This window comes from Larus michahellis, chromosome 1, assembly GCF_964199755.1.
Source record: "Larus michahellis chromosome 1, bLarMic1.1, whole genome shotgun sequence".
NCBI classification, from domain to species: Eukaryota; Metazoa; Chordata; class Aves; order Charadriiformes; family Laridae; genus Larus; species Larus michahellis.
The window spans coordinates 222,591,012-222,607,401 of NC_133896.1; the positions used below are offsets into that span (position 1 = coordinate 222,591,012).

Genomic DNA, 16,390 nt, shown 5'->3' on the forward strand with positions numbered 1-16,390 from the left:
ACCGGTGGCCATCTCAGCCTGCAGACTGTGCTGCACCACCGAGAAGGTTATTTTTGCTGTAAGAGAGGGGTCTTGGGACCAATTCCTGCTCCTGATGGGACTAAACACCCTGCAGACATACATACCTCAGCAGGGGAGAAAATAAATGGTGAAAAAAAAATAAAGGGACTTGATAAACTTGGTGCTGGTATCAGGAGATCCCAGGATTCATTTAACGTTCGGATTTCCCCGCAGCAACTCGTCAAGGGGCATCAGCTGTCCTACACCTGATGGGTTTTTTGGACATGGATCTCTCAGATCTTCAAGTCACCCTGGCAAAAACAGGCTCCTGGTCCAGCTCCGGCTCTCGGAGGCCTCCTCAGAGCAGCCCAGCGCTGCAGTGGATGGGTGGTAAGGCTGGGAATAGAAAACCCCTATTTGCCCGTCTAGTTAAGCTTCTCGAAAAATGCTTGGAGCTTTCTAATGGGCAATTTTCAACAGGCAAAACTGGTCGCAGTTTTGATAGCACTTTCAACGAAAAATAATTAAAAATTACACAGCTGTGCTTTTTTGTGAAAAATAAAATATTCTTGGAAATAAATAGGGTTTAACCATTTAGATGCTGTGACATAACATTTTTAAAGATGACCTCATGCTGCAAATATAACAATTGTAACACACCAGAAAAAAAAATATTCCTTTAGGTAAATACCTGCGAGGACTGGGCTCTGTTGTTGTCTGCCATGGGGTCATGCTGCTCCCACCATTTCAGGACCCGAGCCCCAGCTCTCTCCCTGGTGTGGACACAGAGGAGATGGCACCGGAGCAGCTTCCATAGGCAGAGGCCACCTTGCTGCCAGTGTCATCACGTTACAGATCCATCAGCTGAGCTGCACCAGGTTTGTTGAAGAGACATAAAGGCATAAGAAGAGTTATGACAGCATTGCTGCAGTTGCGTGTGCCTGAAGTCACCTCCAGGCCAGGGGCTCTCCAGCATGGTTGAAGCATCGTCGAGAGCCACCTGGAGTGGGAGAGAGGGCTGAGCCCAGGCCACGGGAGAGCTGGAAGGACATTCAGAGTTTAGCTCATGGCTACACAGAGGGAAGATGCCACATGTCGTATGAAGATTTTGGCATGGGGTTTCCTGGAGTGCTGTGTCCAGTTCTGGGCTCCCCGGTTCAAGAAGGTCAGGGAACTACTGGAGACAGTCCAGTGGAGGGCTACAAACATGATCAAGGGACTGGAGCACGTCTCTTATGAGGAAAGACTGTGGGATTTGGGTCTCTTCAGTCTGGAAAAAAGACAACTGAGGGGGGATCTCATCAACACTTATAAATACTGAAAGGGTGGGTGTCAGGAGGATGGGGCCTGGATTGTCTCATTGGTGCCCAGGGACAGGACAAGAGGTAACGGGCACAAACTTGACCATAGGAAGTTCCACCTAAACATGAGGAGGAACTTCTTTGCTGTGAGGGTGGCAGAGCCCTGGCACAGGCTGCCCAGAGAGGTGGTGGAGTCTCCGTCTCTGGAGACATCCCAGCCCCGCCTGGAGGCGTTCCTGTGCCACCTGCTGTGGGTGACCCTGCTCTGGCAGGGGGTGGGACTGGCTGATCTCCAGAGGGCCCTTCCAACCCCTACCACTCTGTGATTCTGATTCTGTGATTCCTGGCTCAAGAAAATTGGTTATTTGCAAATTAAGAGCCAAGAGACAGGGACTGCCTCATCAGAGTCACGGGAGTCGCTGATGCTCAGCGATTCTGAAAATTAGGTTCATTAATTGGAGTTATTCATCACTCAGTGAAAGTCAGTGGAAATGGCTTCACTGGGAGTTGGACCAGGTCCTTACTTCAGAGCAAAAATAACGAATGAGCAGACTTCTTTCTGAAACACTGGTGCCAAGCTGTGTATGACCACGGAGCGCACAGCACCCAGCCCTCCTGTGCTCTCCCCATGTCGTGGATGGCGCATGGCTGGACCTCTGAGAAACACCTCGGTGCCATCGGTTTCAGTGACCATTTCGAGATACATGAAGATTATTTTGCAGCATTTGCTAAATCCTCACTGTTGGCATCATGCAAGACTCGAGGAGCTCCTGTCCTCCCCAAAGCCAGGCAGCACCTCCCGCAAAGCCTGTCAGGAACCATGAGACCAAATAAACTGGTTCCTGTCAAGCAGAGATTAGTGGAAGGATAGTGTGCGGCAAACAAGACACTGCTTGACATTGGTTGCTATTTGTTTGCATTTCACATTTTATTTCCACCCAGCGAAGCAATTCCAAGCAGCACCCTGCACAACTAATGAAAATAAAGAAGTAAGTTTGATCTCAAAACCACACATTTGCCTGCAGAAATGTCTTTGAGTGAAGGTAAAATTCTGCAAATTTCAAGGAATACACAAGGACTGAGGGAAAAAATAATATGAAAAAAATATCATAGAATAGTTTGGGTTGGAAGGGACTTTGAAAGGCCATCTAGTCCAACTTCTCAATAAGAAAGTGATTTCCTTTCTTATTCTTTTCAGGTGTCTGTCTGTGTTTCCTCAATGAGTATTTCTACCGGTAGCCAAGTGCTGGACTATGAGCAGGGCTTAATGAAACGAAATCACAATTTCCACTCCCCAAAACTCTTTTCTGAAGAGGCAAGTGGTGGGTTTTGCACAGCTCTTGTCGTGGTGACAGAGAGCCCCCAGCAATACGCCTTCAAGAAAGCAGCCCGCAGGACTTACCAAACGCATTATTTTTGTGGCAAAGTTCGTGTTTTCGCAACTTTTGTGGGATTTTGATCTGTACCAGGTCATTTTTAATCAAGCCATAAATAATTATGCAAAATTTAGGTATGAGACAGATATATTACAGCTAATATTCTTCCTGAATGCTCCTGTTTTCAGAGAGTATGAAAAAATATTTAACCGACTGAAGGCAACTTCAGTGAAGAACTGAAAAGCCTGCTGCCGTCACCTTTAAAATTATATAGGTTTGAACAAAGTCACAATAGCATGAAGATGAGCCGTTTCTCCTACTGGGAAGTCTATATAATGAAAACCCAGCTACAGTCTGAAACAGTGAAAGCAGCGCAAGGTTTTTTAAGCTAGTGCTGAGGTTTGTTTTCAGATGAGCTGCCCCAGGAATTAGATTTGGACATGGTCCCTTCCCCATTGCATGCTTCTTCTGGCCTTGTTGTGCTTAAGCTTCCACTCTACCTTCCCACAGATAGGTTTCCTTCACGATATAGCCTATATGAAGTGCATAGCTCAGCTGTGGAACAGTATTTACGACTGCTCAGATGAGGGAGAACAAGGCGGAAGAGCTGATCCGCCACTAAATAACCCCAGTTTTATGCTGGCCTAACCCCACTGAAATAAGGAATTCCACTCTTCTAACACCAAAAGTGGGGTCAGGCTCAGCTGAATGACGGACTTTCCTATTCATCCAGAAGATTAAATGTAGTCCCCCCATGTGTGGGACATGTTTCATCTGAGTCCTCCACTCCTCACGTGGGCAAGTTGGCCATTGACTGATGAGCAACGTGATCCCAGAACAGGACGCAGCAGGTCTGGGCTGTGTAAATCCCCAAGATTTCACAGAATACTGGCAAACAGGGAATAAAGTCTGCCCCGATGAATTTATGAACTTGATTCCAGTGGAAACTTTGGATATATGAAGTTGATTGGACGAGGGCTTGAGCCGACCCACTATTTCTTTTCCAGTTCTAAACCTTATATGTTTTTTTTTTCATGATTTCTTAAAATAAGCATATAAAAACCCCTCAAGTTAAATGTTTAAAGTCCCCCTCAGACACCTGTCTCTAGCTCAGCAATACATCGCTGAAACCCAGAAATCTCCAGCGGCATCTCGGAGCTCAGCGCAGCCTGGGCAAGGACCAGGAGGGCCTTCCCGGGATTTCCTTATGGAGTGCTGATCCCACAGACCAACACGGCTTTGTGCTTTATCCTTCCTCATCTCTTTCCAATGGGATGCAGTGCAAACCTGTCACCCACTCACCGGTGCCGGCAGAGCCACCAAAACCTGCTTTGCCCTTTCTCCTGGAGGCAACGTATCCCAGGAGGACATGAAACGCCCTCGGCGACTGAAAGAGGGGAAGGGAAACTGAGACAACGGCGCCCAGGAGCTGCAAGAGGAACACAGGAACACCGGGCTTCGTTTGCAGGGTGCCAAGTCTGCAGTCCTGTGTCCACTGATAAGCTCATCCGAAGAAAATAGCATCTCTAAGAAGGCAAGACTGCAAAGGCACAAGCTGTACAGGCACACGCGTGACCGTGCATCATCTGAAGGGCTCTACCGTGAGTTAAGGCAGGTGAGGACTGGACCTACAGAAGTCCCACAATCGAATATCTACACCCTTACTCTGAATTCAGGTTAAGTGCCTTAAATTTGGCTTAAGCGGAATATGCCTTTCATCCCTCCTCCTGATTTTACTGAATATTTTATTGTCAATTTTTCTTTCTTTATTAGTGGGGAAGCAAACCGGTATGTTTTAAAATCTTTCCCACTCTTGCGTGTATAAACTTCCCGAAGATTTTAGCCTGTTTGCAAGAGATTCAGTAAAATGAAGATTTTTTTTTTTTTTTTTAGGTCAACATTTTCTTCTGGCAGACTGAGCCTGAAGTGCACTTTATTTCCCTTTAATTTAACAGCTCCAGCAGCTTTTCCAGTTAAATCGACTGTTCATTATTGAGCCCATTTATGAAGGGCTGTGCAGTGCAGTTTAATGAATCCCTGGCACAAAGCTCCCTTTCAGCGTAGGGAAAGAATAGCAGCCTATTTAGGTCCCGTAGGGCTGTATGTCAAAGGCTGCCCATAATACTTGTCAGGGAAGGGCAGAAATTCCCACTGATATAAGAATGTGCAAGAAATCAACTTTCACAACCAACTCGCCGATTAAGACGCGATCAGGAAATGAGACCGTAGGTTGTGAGCGGTGACACCTGTTTGGGCAGCCAGATTTTCCCATAACTCGATAACCATACGGGCCCTACAACCGGGCCGGGAAAAAAACCCCAACGTGCTCCCTCCCCTGTCGCAGGGATTTTCTAACTTTCACGCTGCCTTCCCGATGCCGCGGCGAAGGGAAAATGGGTGTTGTGCGTTGTGAGGGCTGGGCTGGGTGCTGGATTCGGTTTGCCTTCCCCAAGGGAAGGTTTTGCTAGAGATCACGGAATCATGGAATGGTTTGGGTTGGGAGGGACTTCTAAAGGCCATCTAGTCCTACCCCCCTGCCATGAGCAGGGACGTAGAATCATGGAATCATAGAATGGTTTGGGCTGGAAGGGACCTTTAAAGGCCATCTAGTCCAACCCCCTGCAATGAGCAGGGACATCTTCAACTAGACCAGGTTGCTCAGCCCCATCCAACCTGACCTGGAATGTTTCCAGGGATGGGGCATCTCCCACCTCTCTGGGCAACCTGGGCCAGTGTCTCACCACCCTCAGTGTAAAAAATGTCTTCCTTATATCAGCCCGAATCCACCCTCTTTTAGTGACGGGGCACAGCACGAGATGTTTCCTTCAGGCTGGATCCTAGTGGGATCCTGCCCCTGCCTTGCAGAGGATTTACCCTGGTGCTGGACACCGAGATGAGCGATCCCGCGAGTGTCGGGAGGGCGGATTCAGCTTCTGCAACCGCCTCCCGTGCGGAGCTGCTCCACAGAAGTGCTGGCACCGTAACGCGGTCCTCAGCTGTGCGAGACTGTCCTCTTTGTGTAAGCTGCGCTCTCCTTTCTGGCCTCCTTGTAAGGATAACAAATTGTTCTTGCGAAGGGTTTTGCCTGGGGTTTGGGGTTATTTTGTGGATCTAATCCCAGCACTTCCCGGACGTTAGACCTTGCCAGCGAGCCGAAGTGGATCGCTGGCGGGGCGTGAGAGCCACCCTGTGCGGGCTGAGCATCCTCATCCTGAAGGAGCACGGGCAGAAGACAAGCGCTGGCTCATGGAGCCGCTGGGAGAGAGAGAGGTTTCGCAGGAATAACCAAACCGCCGTTTCCTTGGAAAAATTAAGTTTCTTTGCAAGTTGTTGACATCATGTGGCTTAGCAAATTTCCCTCCAGGCATTGCCCAACTCGGGGTAATCAGCTCTGCTTGAGAGAACACGGAGAATAAGCATGTTTAATGCAATTATGAAGGCTTTCTAAATCTCCAGATCTGGTTGAGAATATGTAAATTTGGCTGCTTAGCACAACTGAATGCAAACTTTCCTTTGCATGCCTGACAATTGTTTTAATACTCTCCAATTTTTAGGAGGCAATAAAGTCTCCCGCTAAACCGTAGCTGAGCTCTCAAAGCTGTTTAATTGAATGAATTCAGCCTTACAGAAGAGAAGCCAGGGCTTTCAGCTTTTTTTTTTTTCCCTCTAAGCCACCGGATATTTAGCCACTCTGCATATAATACCACCCAGACTCATTAACAACCCCCATTAGACGGACTATCAGATATTACCGCTGTAACGCTGGAGCAGATACCAGCTTGAGGACAGCTTAGTTGCTGCGCCATTACAGAGTCATTCCACGTTGCTCAGGAAGAAATGGTCCCAACCGGCCTGCTCCCGTGGCCCGCGTGCAGCTTGAAGTGACCTCAGAGTGGATGCAAAATGAGCCGGTGGAGCACACAGGGGATATATACGTTGTTCTTTACGTTTGCCCATCGATAAGGGCGCTCGGAGCAGGCTGCAAAGCTTGACGGGGCTTGAGAGGGCCTCAGGGTAGAGGTTTGGGTAGTTGATCCCTGTCAGTCGTACTTGAGCTAAGTGGTTTAACTCCCCTCCTGCGTATCCACCCTCACTGGGAGACGCAGAGATACACAGATTTCCCATAGCCCCTCTGCCTACCAGCATTTTGCTTTTGCTTCAATTACACAGTTGTGCTCAGAGCAGCTCCCCAAAAAACGAGACTGAGGTTTTCCAAGGAGATCCAGTCCGGATGCGCCGGCACTGGAGCCAAGGCCATGCCTGGGACCACGACGCTCTTCCTGCTGCTGGGACCCTGCTAGGACCCTGCTGGGACCCTGCTGGGACGCCGGTGAGACACCCAGAAAACCAGCATTTCTGTTTTGTAGAGGATTTTGAGCCTTTTTTTTCCCCTCTCATGAAATATGTGCTTTCTCCTCTTTTCTCCTTGCCATCCTTGCTTCGCATTCAACAAGCGTTTGACACCACAGCGAGGTGAACTTGGCTGATTTTTCCTTTTTTTTTTAACCACTAAGTGCAGCCTTAGGAGCCCGTTTCCCTTTTCTTCTGCAGACTTTTGCTTTCTGTTTTTTCCTTCCAACACAAGAGTGCTGCATTTCTAATGAACTGATGCAGACCAAGAAAACTCACTTGATTTCAGTGAAAATGAGACGTGTCTTTATTCATATTTGGATGTATGAAATCACTGAAAACAAATCTAGAGCTCAAAGGGCTGAGGTTTTTCTGCACAAATGTAAGAGTTTTCTAAAGGAAAATCAACCAAATAAATACTTTTTCCCCCCAGAAAAGAGAAGATAGTTGCTTCAGGAGCTGTTATCAGTACTTTCAGTAGCTGTTTCACTACTTTTTTACCTTCCATACGGAAGATTTATACCGCTGCTTCGCTAAACCCATGCAAGGAAAAAATCTTCAGTCATTTGAAATCTCTACTGGGTCACAGCGCTGGATTTTCTCAGGACTTGACCCGACTAGGAAAATACAATATGCTGGGTAACGTGCACAGCAATGAGCTTAGAAAGAAAAAAATAAATCCCTTTGCAAATTAATTTAGGCTCGTGCATCCTGGCAGGTGTCCGAGCAAGAGCGTGTCTCCGTGCCCCTGCACCTGGAGCCCCGCAGGTGACCCAGCCCCGCGGGCCTGGCCCCGGGCAGAGGAACACCTCTGGCGCTGAGCGAGTCGTAGGGGTGGGGGGACAGTGCTGGGGGTGGCTGCACGCTAGTGACGGGGGTCACACTGATCCGGGGGATGCTGTGTACCTGGTGCAGAGCGGGTGTGTGTATCTGGTCGGGGGATGCAGTGTAGCAGTCCTGGGGGGTGTGGGTACCCGTCCCGGGGGGACTGTATCTGTCCCAGGGAGTGTGCCTGCCCCAGGGGGTGTGGGTACCTGTCCCGGGGGCTGCGTACCTGTCCTGGGTGTGTGTGCACCTCTCCTGGCGGGGGTAAGTACCAGTCCTGGGGGGTTAAGTACCAGTCCTGGGGTGTGTGCGTTCCTGTCCCAGGGTATGTGTGCCTGTACAGAGGACTGTGTACCTAACCCGGGGGTGCGTGTACCAGTCTTGGGGTGTGCGTTTACCTGTCCCGCGGGGGTGTACCTGTCCCGGGGTGTGTGTACCTGTCCGGGGGAGGTGTGCATCTGTCCCGGGGTGTGTGCACCTGTCCCGGGGAGGTGTGTACCTGTCCCGGGGGTGTGTGTACCTGTCCGGGGGAGGTGTGTACCCGTCCCGGGGGTGTGTGTACCTGTCCGGGGGAGGTGTGTACCTGTCCGGGGGTGTGTGTACCTGTCCCGGGGAGGTGTGTACCTGTCCGGGGGTGTGTGTACCTGTCCCGGGGAGGTGTGCATCTGTCCCGGGGGTGTGTGTACCTGTCCGGGGGAGGTGTGCATCTGTCCCGGGGGTGTGTGTACCTGTCCGGGGGAGGTGTGTACCCGTCCCGGGGGTGTGTGTACCTGTCCGGGGGAGGTGTGTACCTGTCCGGGGGTGTGTGTACCTGTCCCGGGGAGGTGTGCATCTGTCCCGGGGGTGTGTGTACCTGTCCGGGGGAGGTGTGCATCTGTCCCGGGGGTGTGTGTACCTGTCCGGGGGAGGTGTGTACCTGTCCCGGGGGTGTGTGTACCTGTCCCGGGGGTGTGTGTACCCGTCCCGGGGGTGTGTGTACCTGTCCGGGGGAGGTGTGTACCCGTCCCGGGGTGTGTGTACCTGTCCGGGGGAGGTGTGTACCCGTCCCGGGGGTGTGTGTACCCATCCCGGGAGCGATGCCCGTCCCGCCCCTCCGCCGCTGCCGGTGTCCCCGGCCGGGGGGGTGGGTGCAGCCGGCCCGGCCCGGCCCCCAGTTGCCCGCCGGGGAGGCGGGGAGGGCCGGGTCCAGCCCCGCTGCTGAGCCCTCCTCCTCCCCCGCCCGCCGCCTTTTCCCCGCCGCCGCCGCCCGCCCGCCCGGCGCAGCCCTGCGGAGCTCGGGGCGGCGGCGCCCGGCCGCCGGCCATGGCCGTGCCAGCCGCCCTGCTCAGCCCCCACCACCTCCTCTCCTTCTGCTTCCCCGCCGCCGGCGGCCTCCTGGGCTATGCCGACCTGGAGAAGGGCTACGAGGGCGGCGGCGGGGGCGAGGCGGGGGACTTTAAAGAAGCCACCAGGGACCTGCTGAGCTTCATCGACTCGGCCTCCAGCAACATCAAGCTGGCGCTGGACAAGCCGGTGAAGTCCAAGCGGAAGGTGAACCATAGGAAGTACCTGCAGAAGCAGATCAAGCGCTGCACCGGCATCATCGCCGCCGCCGCCCCGCCGCCGCCCGCCCCGCCGCCCCCTGCCGCCGCCTCCCCGCCCGCCGCCTGCCCCGCCAAGCCCCCGCCGCGCCGGGAGGCCTCGCAGGCGGCCAGCAGCCTCCAGAGCAAGAGCCTGGCCGCCCTCTTCGGCTCCCTGCAGCAGGGCCGGGGCGCGGCGGCGGGCGGCGGGGAGGCGGCGGGCGGCGGCGGGGCGGCGGGGGGCGGCGGGGCGGGCGGCGGCGGGGCGGGGGGCGGCGGTCGGAAGGTGCCGCTGCGGGACCGCAACCTGCCGCCCTCCTTCTTCACGGAGCCGGCGCTGCCCCCCGCCGCCCCCCGCGGGCCGCCGCCGGGGGCCAAGGAGCCGGAGAAAAGCGGCGGGGAGGCGACCGAGTTCTTCGAGCTGCTGGCCCCCGAGTACGGCGCGCTGCTGGGCGAGCACGCCGCCCCGCCGGACGCCTTCCCCGCCGCCCCCCGCCTGCCCGCCGAGCTGGGCATGGAGCACGGCCTCTACGAAGCCCCGCTGCCCGTCGCCCACCACCCGCTGCTGGGGGGGCTGCTCTACCCCGAGCCGCCCTGGAGCCCCGCCGGGCCCTGCAGCCCCCCCAAGAAGGCGCCGTCCGAGGGGCTGCGCCCGCTCTACCCCGGCGGCGGGGAGCCGGTCCCCGGGGCGGGTGGCGAGGAGCCCGGCGGGCAGCTGCCGGCGGGCTTCGCCCCCTTCTTCCCGGAGTGCCCGCTGCCCCCCCCGCAGGTGCCCTACGACTACGGCCCCGGCTACCACCGCCCCGCGTACCCCGGGCTGTAGGGAGGCGCCGGAGGGCTCGGACCCCCCGCCCCGACCCGAGGGAATGGGGTGGGGGGGGACGCGAGGGGGACATTGTCCCGCCCGCGGGGACCTGGCGGACGCTCGGGAGAGGGGGGGAGAGCGGGGACCTCATGCGTGGGGCTGGGGGCTCCCCTTGTGTGTGTGTCCCCTCGTGTCCCCCCCCTCCACCCGGAGCCACGGCTCCCGCAGGATTCCGCCTTGCGAGCCGCCCCCTCCCGCCGTTTGGGAGGCGCTGCCAATAAAATGTGAAATATCGGGTTTTTCAGGTGTTTTTCTAGCGGCCGGTGACTACCTTTCCGTAGCCTTCCTTAGGGGTCGGGTTTTTGTCGTGCTGGAGGCACAGGCGGCTCGGGGGACCTGGCTTATGCCACGTCGCGACGGGGGCTGCTCTTCCTGAAGGCAGCCGTGACCTCTTGTAAATGATTTCTGCCTAAAAGTAAAACTCGGTCAGCTCTTGCGGGGCATTTAAACGTTTCCCAGGCTCGCCTGCATCGCAAGTGCTGGCGGATGTTCAGCTGAGGACACAAAGGCAAGGAAAAAAAAAAAAAAACCCAAGGGAAAAAAAAATCATCAGAGTGAAGCAAAATTATAAATGCTGCTACCAAAACTCAGTGTCCTGAAATTTTAACAATGATGTCTTGCAGGATCTTGCAAACAGCAATTTACAGCACTACGTAAGTTAATTGATGGCATAAGTTCGGGACAAAAATGTACTGTAGCCACTGCGGCGATGTGATTCCTACAGACCGTTGGATTTCTTCCAGGAATGTGTCAAAGCTCGGAAAGCAATGCGGCTCGGTCTCATTGTGTACAGGAGATTATTTGATAATCATTTAAGTTATGTAAAAGAGTCTATGATAGGTCCTATAAAAATAAAGCTACACAATAGATCTGAGGTCTGTGGTTGTTACTGCCGTTGAAATGCAGCGTTCAAGGGGCTTTCACTGCGCCTCCATCCTCTGTAATGGTTTCTTGGCAGGAGTTAAGACGGGTAGTGTTGGGTTTTTTGTTTGTTTTTTTTTTTTGTCTTTCCTAAATCTTTTGAAATGCCGTATTTTCTCCGCAGCGACCCGTGCTTGTTTTGCCTTCATTTGTACCGGCTGTTTCTTTAACTTGCTAGAAAGAAGGGAATGATAATACGCTGCAAAGCCGAGGGATGGAAATTGTTACAGTTATGAAAACAGATCAAAATACTCGGGGGTTTCCTATTGAGCTGCGAGTCTTAAAAGGCAATCCCGCAGGCTGGCTCCCCGCCAGTCCCAAGTGGGTTGTTTGTTTTTGAAACGGGATCCACATACGGATCAGCCGGAGGTTTTACCCTCGGTGGTGGCAAAGCCTCGTGCCTTCTATCTTTTATTAAAAGATAACACGAAAGGCAAAACGCTTGTCTTCCTCCGTCAACCCGGGTTTAACTTCTTGGAGGCTTAGGGTCAAGCTGTTGGGATGTGTGGAGAGGAGAAGCGAGATCTTTTGGAAATAAGCCCTGGGAGAATCTGTTTTGGAAATTGGCTGAATTTTACTTTTCGACAGCAAGAGCTGTATCTTGTGCTGCCTCTTTCCTCCCCAAAAGCTGCCCAAGGTCTCCACAAGCTGCATGGAAAGGAACCACCGCGGTGAACGGCCGCAGCACTCCAGCGTCTAATAGCTGAACCCCGTTAAGGAAACGCGCTTTTCAAGTATAATTTTGCGGTGGTTTATTTAACTAAGCTTCACGAGAGCGTGTATGAGGAACAATGGGCGGCCGCTCCAGCCAAGGTAGCTACAAATTAGGTTAATCCTGCCCCGCTGCCGGTTTCGATGGGGGGACAATGTCCTGCTCTGTGAACTCGGTCCTGCCTCCTTCGCTTTGGCAAACCTCCCAGCGAGGAGAGCGTGAGTTTGCATCCGCAAGCAGCGCGCCGCCGGGGCCAAGCAGAGCTGGCCTAAAACTCCATTTTACATGATCTAGACAAGTCCAATTGGGGGTTATTTTGGTCGGAGAGGTGTTTTTTGGTTTTTCTTTTGTTTTTGTGGGTTTTTTTTAGCAACTGCTTCAAGCGTGTGAATTTGTAGCGTATATTGGCAGCTGCTGTGATCTGAAGGGTCCCTTCCAACCTAGGCAATGCTATGCTTCTATGATCCTATTTCAGCTTGCTGGTGCTGTGCTAATGTATATCTTATTGCCCAGCTTTCCCACCTGAGCCGTGTGCCCGAGATCTGCGCTTTCAGCAGGCCGAGCAAACGAAGGGGAAGCTGATACTGCAAGGGTCTCTGCTAAGGGAAGATAACGCCTTTTTTTCCACTTTGGATTTCACCGAGCGATTTATTTATTTCCCAAGCTCAACATGCAAATGTGTATTAAGCAGGGATCTAATCCTGAAGACCTTACAGCCATCCTATTTGTCAGGTGTCTCGCAGACTTCAGGGAGGTTTTGCTTGAAAAAAGTCTAAAAGAGCTCTTCACGAATAGGCTCTGGGATGTGCGATGCAGACATTGCAAACCTGAATAGTTTGGTTGCCCACAGGCAACCAAAAGTAGCCGTGAAGTGCCACAAATCTGACCTGCCGGTGGTTTTCACTCATTGGGTGCTCTTCTGCCTTGTAGGTGGTGACCTGTGGTGCTCAGGAGCAGAGCATCATCAGCCGCCTTGGGTTAGATCTTGTCTCGGACCAGTGGGAGAAGGGGCTCTGTGGGCGTCAGCAGAGCTGGGCTGGTATAAAGCTGTCCCGGCAGCCCGCTCCAGACACTGCCGGGCTGGGAGGGTCCTTCGTGGGCTTGCTAGAAGTTGGGGGCCGGTTCCAGGACTCAGCCTGACTGGGCGGCAGCTGCAGATGTTGCTTCAGCTTAGCGATAGTTCCTTAAAGGGGAATTTTCAGTTTATAGGAGCTTACACTGAAAAAATAAAAATAGAAAATTGGTATTGGTATTTTTGTGAAGTACCGCTGCATTTGTGCCAGAGGGTGTATCTGAGGAGTACCTGGTGTGGGAATTCGGGTAAGGCTGGAAAGGAGCTAACAATGGCTGGGTCGATCCCGGCTGCTTTTCCCACAGCAGAGGCCAGACAAAGGACTTCTGTGCGAGCCCTGAGGAGTGCTGGAGCTCCTCTCCGCTGCCGAGGAGGCAAGGGCACCGCTACCAGACCAAGGGTTGCCATCTAGCGGGGCCGCATCTTTTATCTTCTTTGTGCATGTGTGGGCTCTTTTTGTTGCGGTTGTTTCCCCCAGCTTGAATAGCGCGGGCACTGAAATGTCACATCAGAGCCGCGCTCAGAAGCACCCTTGGGAAATCGCTTTCTCCACCGAAACACTGAAGAGCATCATCTTGAGCAGCCGTAAGAATAAAACCTTTTGTAATCGAGCAAGATATTTTGGTGTATCTGGGGCGCTTCTACAAGGAGTCTGTCCCTAAGAACTAAAGCTGGGCCTTTTTAGCTTTTCTGTCTTAAAAGAAGTGCGTCCCTTTGAATGGAAGTGGGTTCTGTTTGGCTGGATCAAGGTCAGACTATCAAACTATTTCGTTTTACAAAGCCTGCACTGAGTTCCTCAGACAGATATACTACATTCCATTTTGTTGCTGGTGTATTTTACACGTATTATCTGATTTTATTGGAGATTTTGGTGGAAAAGCATGAACAGACTAATAATTTTTCATACGCAAAGATGATAAAGGGGAACAACAAGAACCCTTCGTTATCTTTTTAAGTGAGGGGATCTCTCCTTAATGCTGATTTACTGATGAATAACAAAGGGTTCACCATGAATTACTGCGTCTCAATATTTTGTGATTTAAACGGTCGGTGTCTTTTCCAAAGCTCCTTCAAGAAAGCTGAAAGATTCCTTTATTTTCTTGGATGGGCTTTTGAAACAGGCTTGCTAGCTATTTAACGACCTGAGCTTGGGGTTGCTCTCACACAGCCTGCCCACTGATGACGAGTCATCTTCGATGAGGTTACATAGTTGTTCAAACGATGTTGGGAAGAAAGATAACAGGTGTTTATTGGAAACTCTTCTTTTTTGTTTTCTGACTTTTTGAATAAACTGCTTTTGGCAACAACGTCAAAACGGAAGGTCATTCTGCAGTTCTTGGCAACAGGAGGAAAGAGGTGGAGGAGTAACTCCGTGGTGACGTGCAAGCAATTAAGGTGGAAACGGAGGAGCTCACGCGTACAAATGTGACTGTATGAAATGGGAGCTGGGAATACTTTTGGGATAGCTTTGTGTCAGCCGAAGAGACTGCAGCCTGCCTTCTCTGCAAGAAACTCATACCTCATTTTTAAGATTGGTAAACACTTAAAATCTAACGGTTTTTGTGACACATCTACATAAGAGAGCAAAAAAATAGAGTGTAGTATAGTGACCCCCTCTCCCAAAATCTGTGTGGGTAAAGATTGGGAGAGGATTGCTGAAAGGTGACCTGATGAAAGGTGAGGGGAGAACTTCTATTTTCTATGTTTTATAGTATTTTTCAATACCTCACTGTAACCTTGGTTATCCTCGGGGACTCCCCTCCCTCACTGGCAGAGAGCTACTTCACCAGACTGGAGCTTTTTAGCCTTTTACACTTTCTGGACACCCTCTATATCAATTGGAAATGTACTGTCAAAGCCTTATTTTTCGTGATTATTTCAGTTGTAGTCCACAGACCCCCAGCTGTCCGGAGATCACAGATTCAACATCACTGCATTGCTGTCCGTGGAAAGTATTTTTAATCGCTTGAATTGGCCGGTGTAGGATTTGAGGAATGTTTCCCAAATGATCCTTCACCTCTCCTTCTCTGACCTGGGGGGAATCACATCTTATTTATGAAATCTCTGTGACCCTCCCCGAAGCAGCTAAAACTCCATGCTTTACCCCCTGCTCCCTCCGGGTATTTCCTGACAATGGGGGATATATACACATATTTTTATATATTTTTTTTTTTTAAGAAAATGTGGATTGCTGTGCAGTAAAGGAGGGAGGACAGGATTCAAGCTTTGTAGTAACAGGTTCTGGCGCTCCTGTAAGTGCATGTTTTGTGTGCTGGGATGTCTTCTGTTGGGCATTTTGGATTGCCTCAGTCTTAGCAGCTAATTGTTATTCAGTCTGGGTTATTCAGAGCCCGGCTCTGCTGGACAAATTCTGGTAAGTCCTGCCGTGCCAGCTGAAGAGGTGACTGTCCCCGTTTGCTACCCTACCTCTTTGCCATAGGTGCCATCCCTTAGCTGCGTGGACCGAAGGGAACTGCACCTGTGCCTCCGTTACTCCGGCCCGTGATCGGTGCCCAGCTCCGTATTCGAGGATGGTTTGAAGAGAAGACGGGGTCGTTCTGATTAGCCCGGGAATGGCTGGAGTTCAGCTCAGCTGTTTCAGCCACAGCTCAGCTAAGCAAATCTGCTGGCAGACTGGGAGTGAGCTGAACCTGAGATGCTGGGTGACAACAATATTACGTTACTAGTAGCTGTAGGTAAGGAATACAGACAGCTTTATATTTCTTGAGTAGAAGCTGGGCATAACCATTGCTGGTTTTTTTTATTTTTGTTCAGCTTTATAAAAGATACAGGCCCACTGCTTAAACCTCTGTGTGCCTCCAGAGTGGTGAAAACTCAGTGAATAATTTTTAATTCGATGTTGCCAAGACACTCCTCAAATGTAAAGAAACCTGCCTGACACAGGCTGCTGGAGCAGGGATGGTGGCGCAGGAGAAGCAGTGTCCCAGATTTTGTCTTGTCTCGTTTTCTTGCTTGCAGACTGCGATACAGGCTCTGCTACGTTACAAGGTAAAGAACGAGTTTATAGGGACTGATGCCCATGACCCGTCTCAATGCCACGTAGCAGACACGGCCCCTTCTGCAGGCAGTCATCCAAGCCTCGCGGTGAAGAGCTTGAGCCTGTGCTGAGGGTACTCGGGTCTCTGTGGTGGGTTCAGCATGAGCCAACGCTCCAGGGTGGCCTTGAGAGCTACCCTGGACCCTCCCTCAGTGTGATGTTCGTAATATGTCCTTCTCCTCCCATGTCTCTGATGTGTTCAGCTCTTAAGCTAGCTGGAGGGCTTCTTTGGGTATTGAGGCTGAGCAGCCTGAAAGGTGCTCTTTCCTCCCAACAGCTAAAGAATGAGGTTCACAGTGAATCTGTGAGATCTCTGGAAATCTCAGCGATTTTCTGAACCAAGCTGCAGGA

The 16,390-nt window shown here is 51.9% G+C and overlaps 1 protein-coding gene across 1 annotated transcript; it reads left to right on the plus strand.

Annotated features, from left to right (window-relative positions):
- The first annotated feature begins 9,089 nt into the window (after positions 1 to 9,089).
- Positions 9,090 to 11,150, plus strand: FAM181B (family with sequence similarity 181 member B). Its single transcript, XM_074572500.1, has one exon. The coding sequence runs from the start codon at positions 9,155 to 9,157 to the stop codon at positions 10,232 to 10,234; it is 1,080 nt and encodes a 359-aa protein (XP_074428601.1). The 5' UTR covers positions 9,090 to 9,154; the 3' UTR covers positions 10,235 to 11,150.
- Positions 11,151 to 16,390: the final 5,240 nt, after the last annotated feature.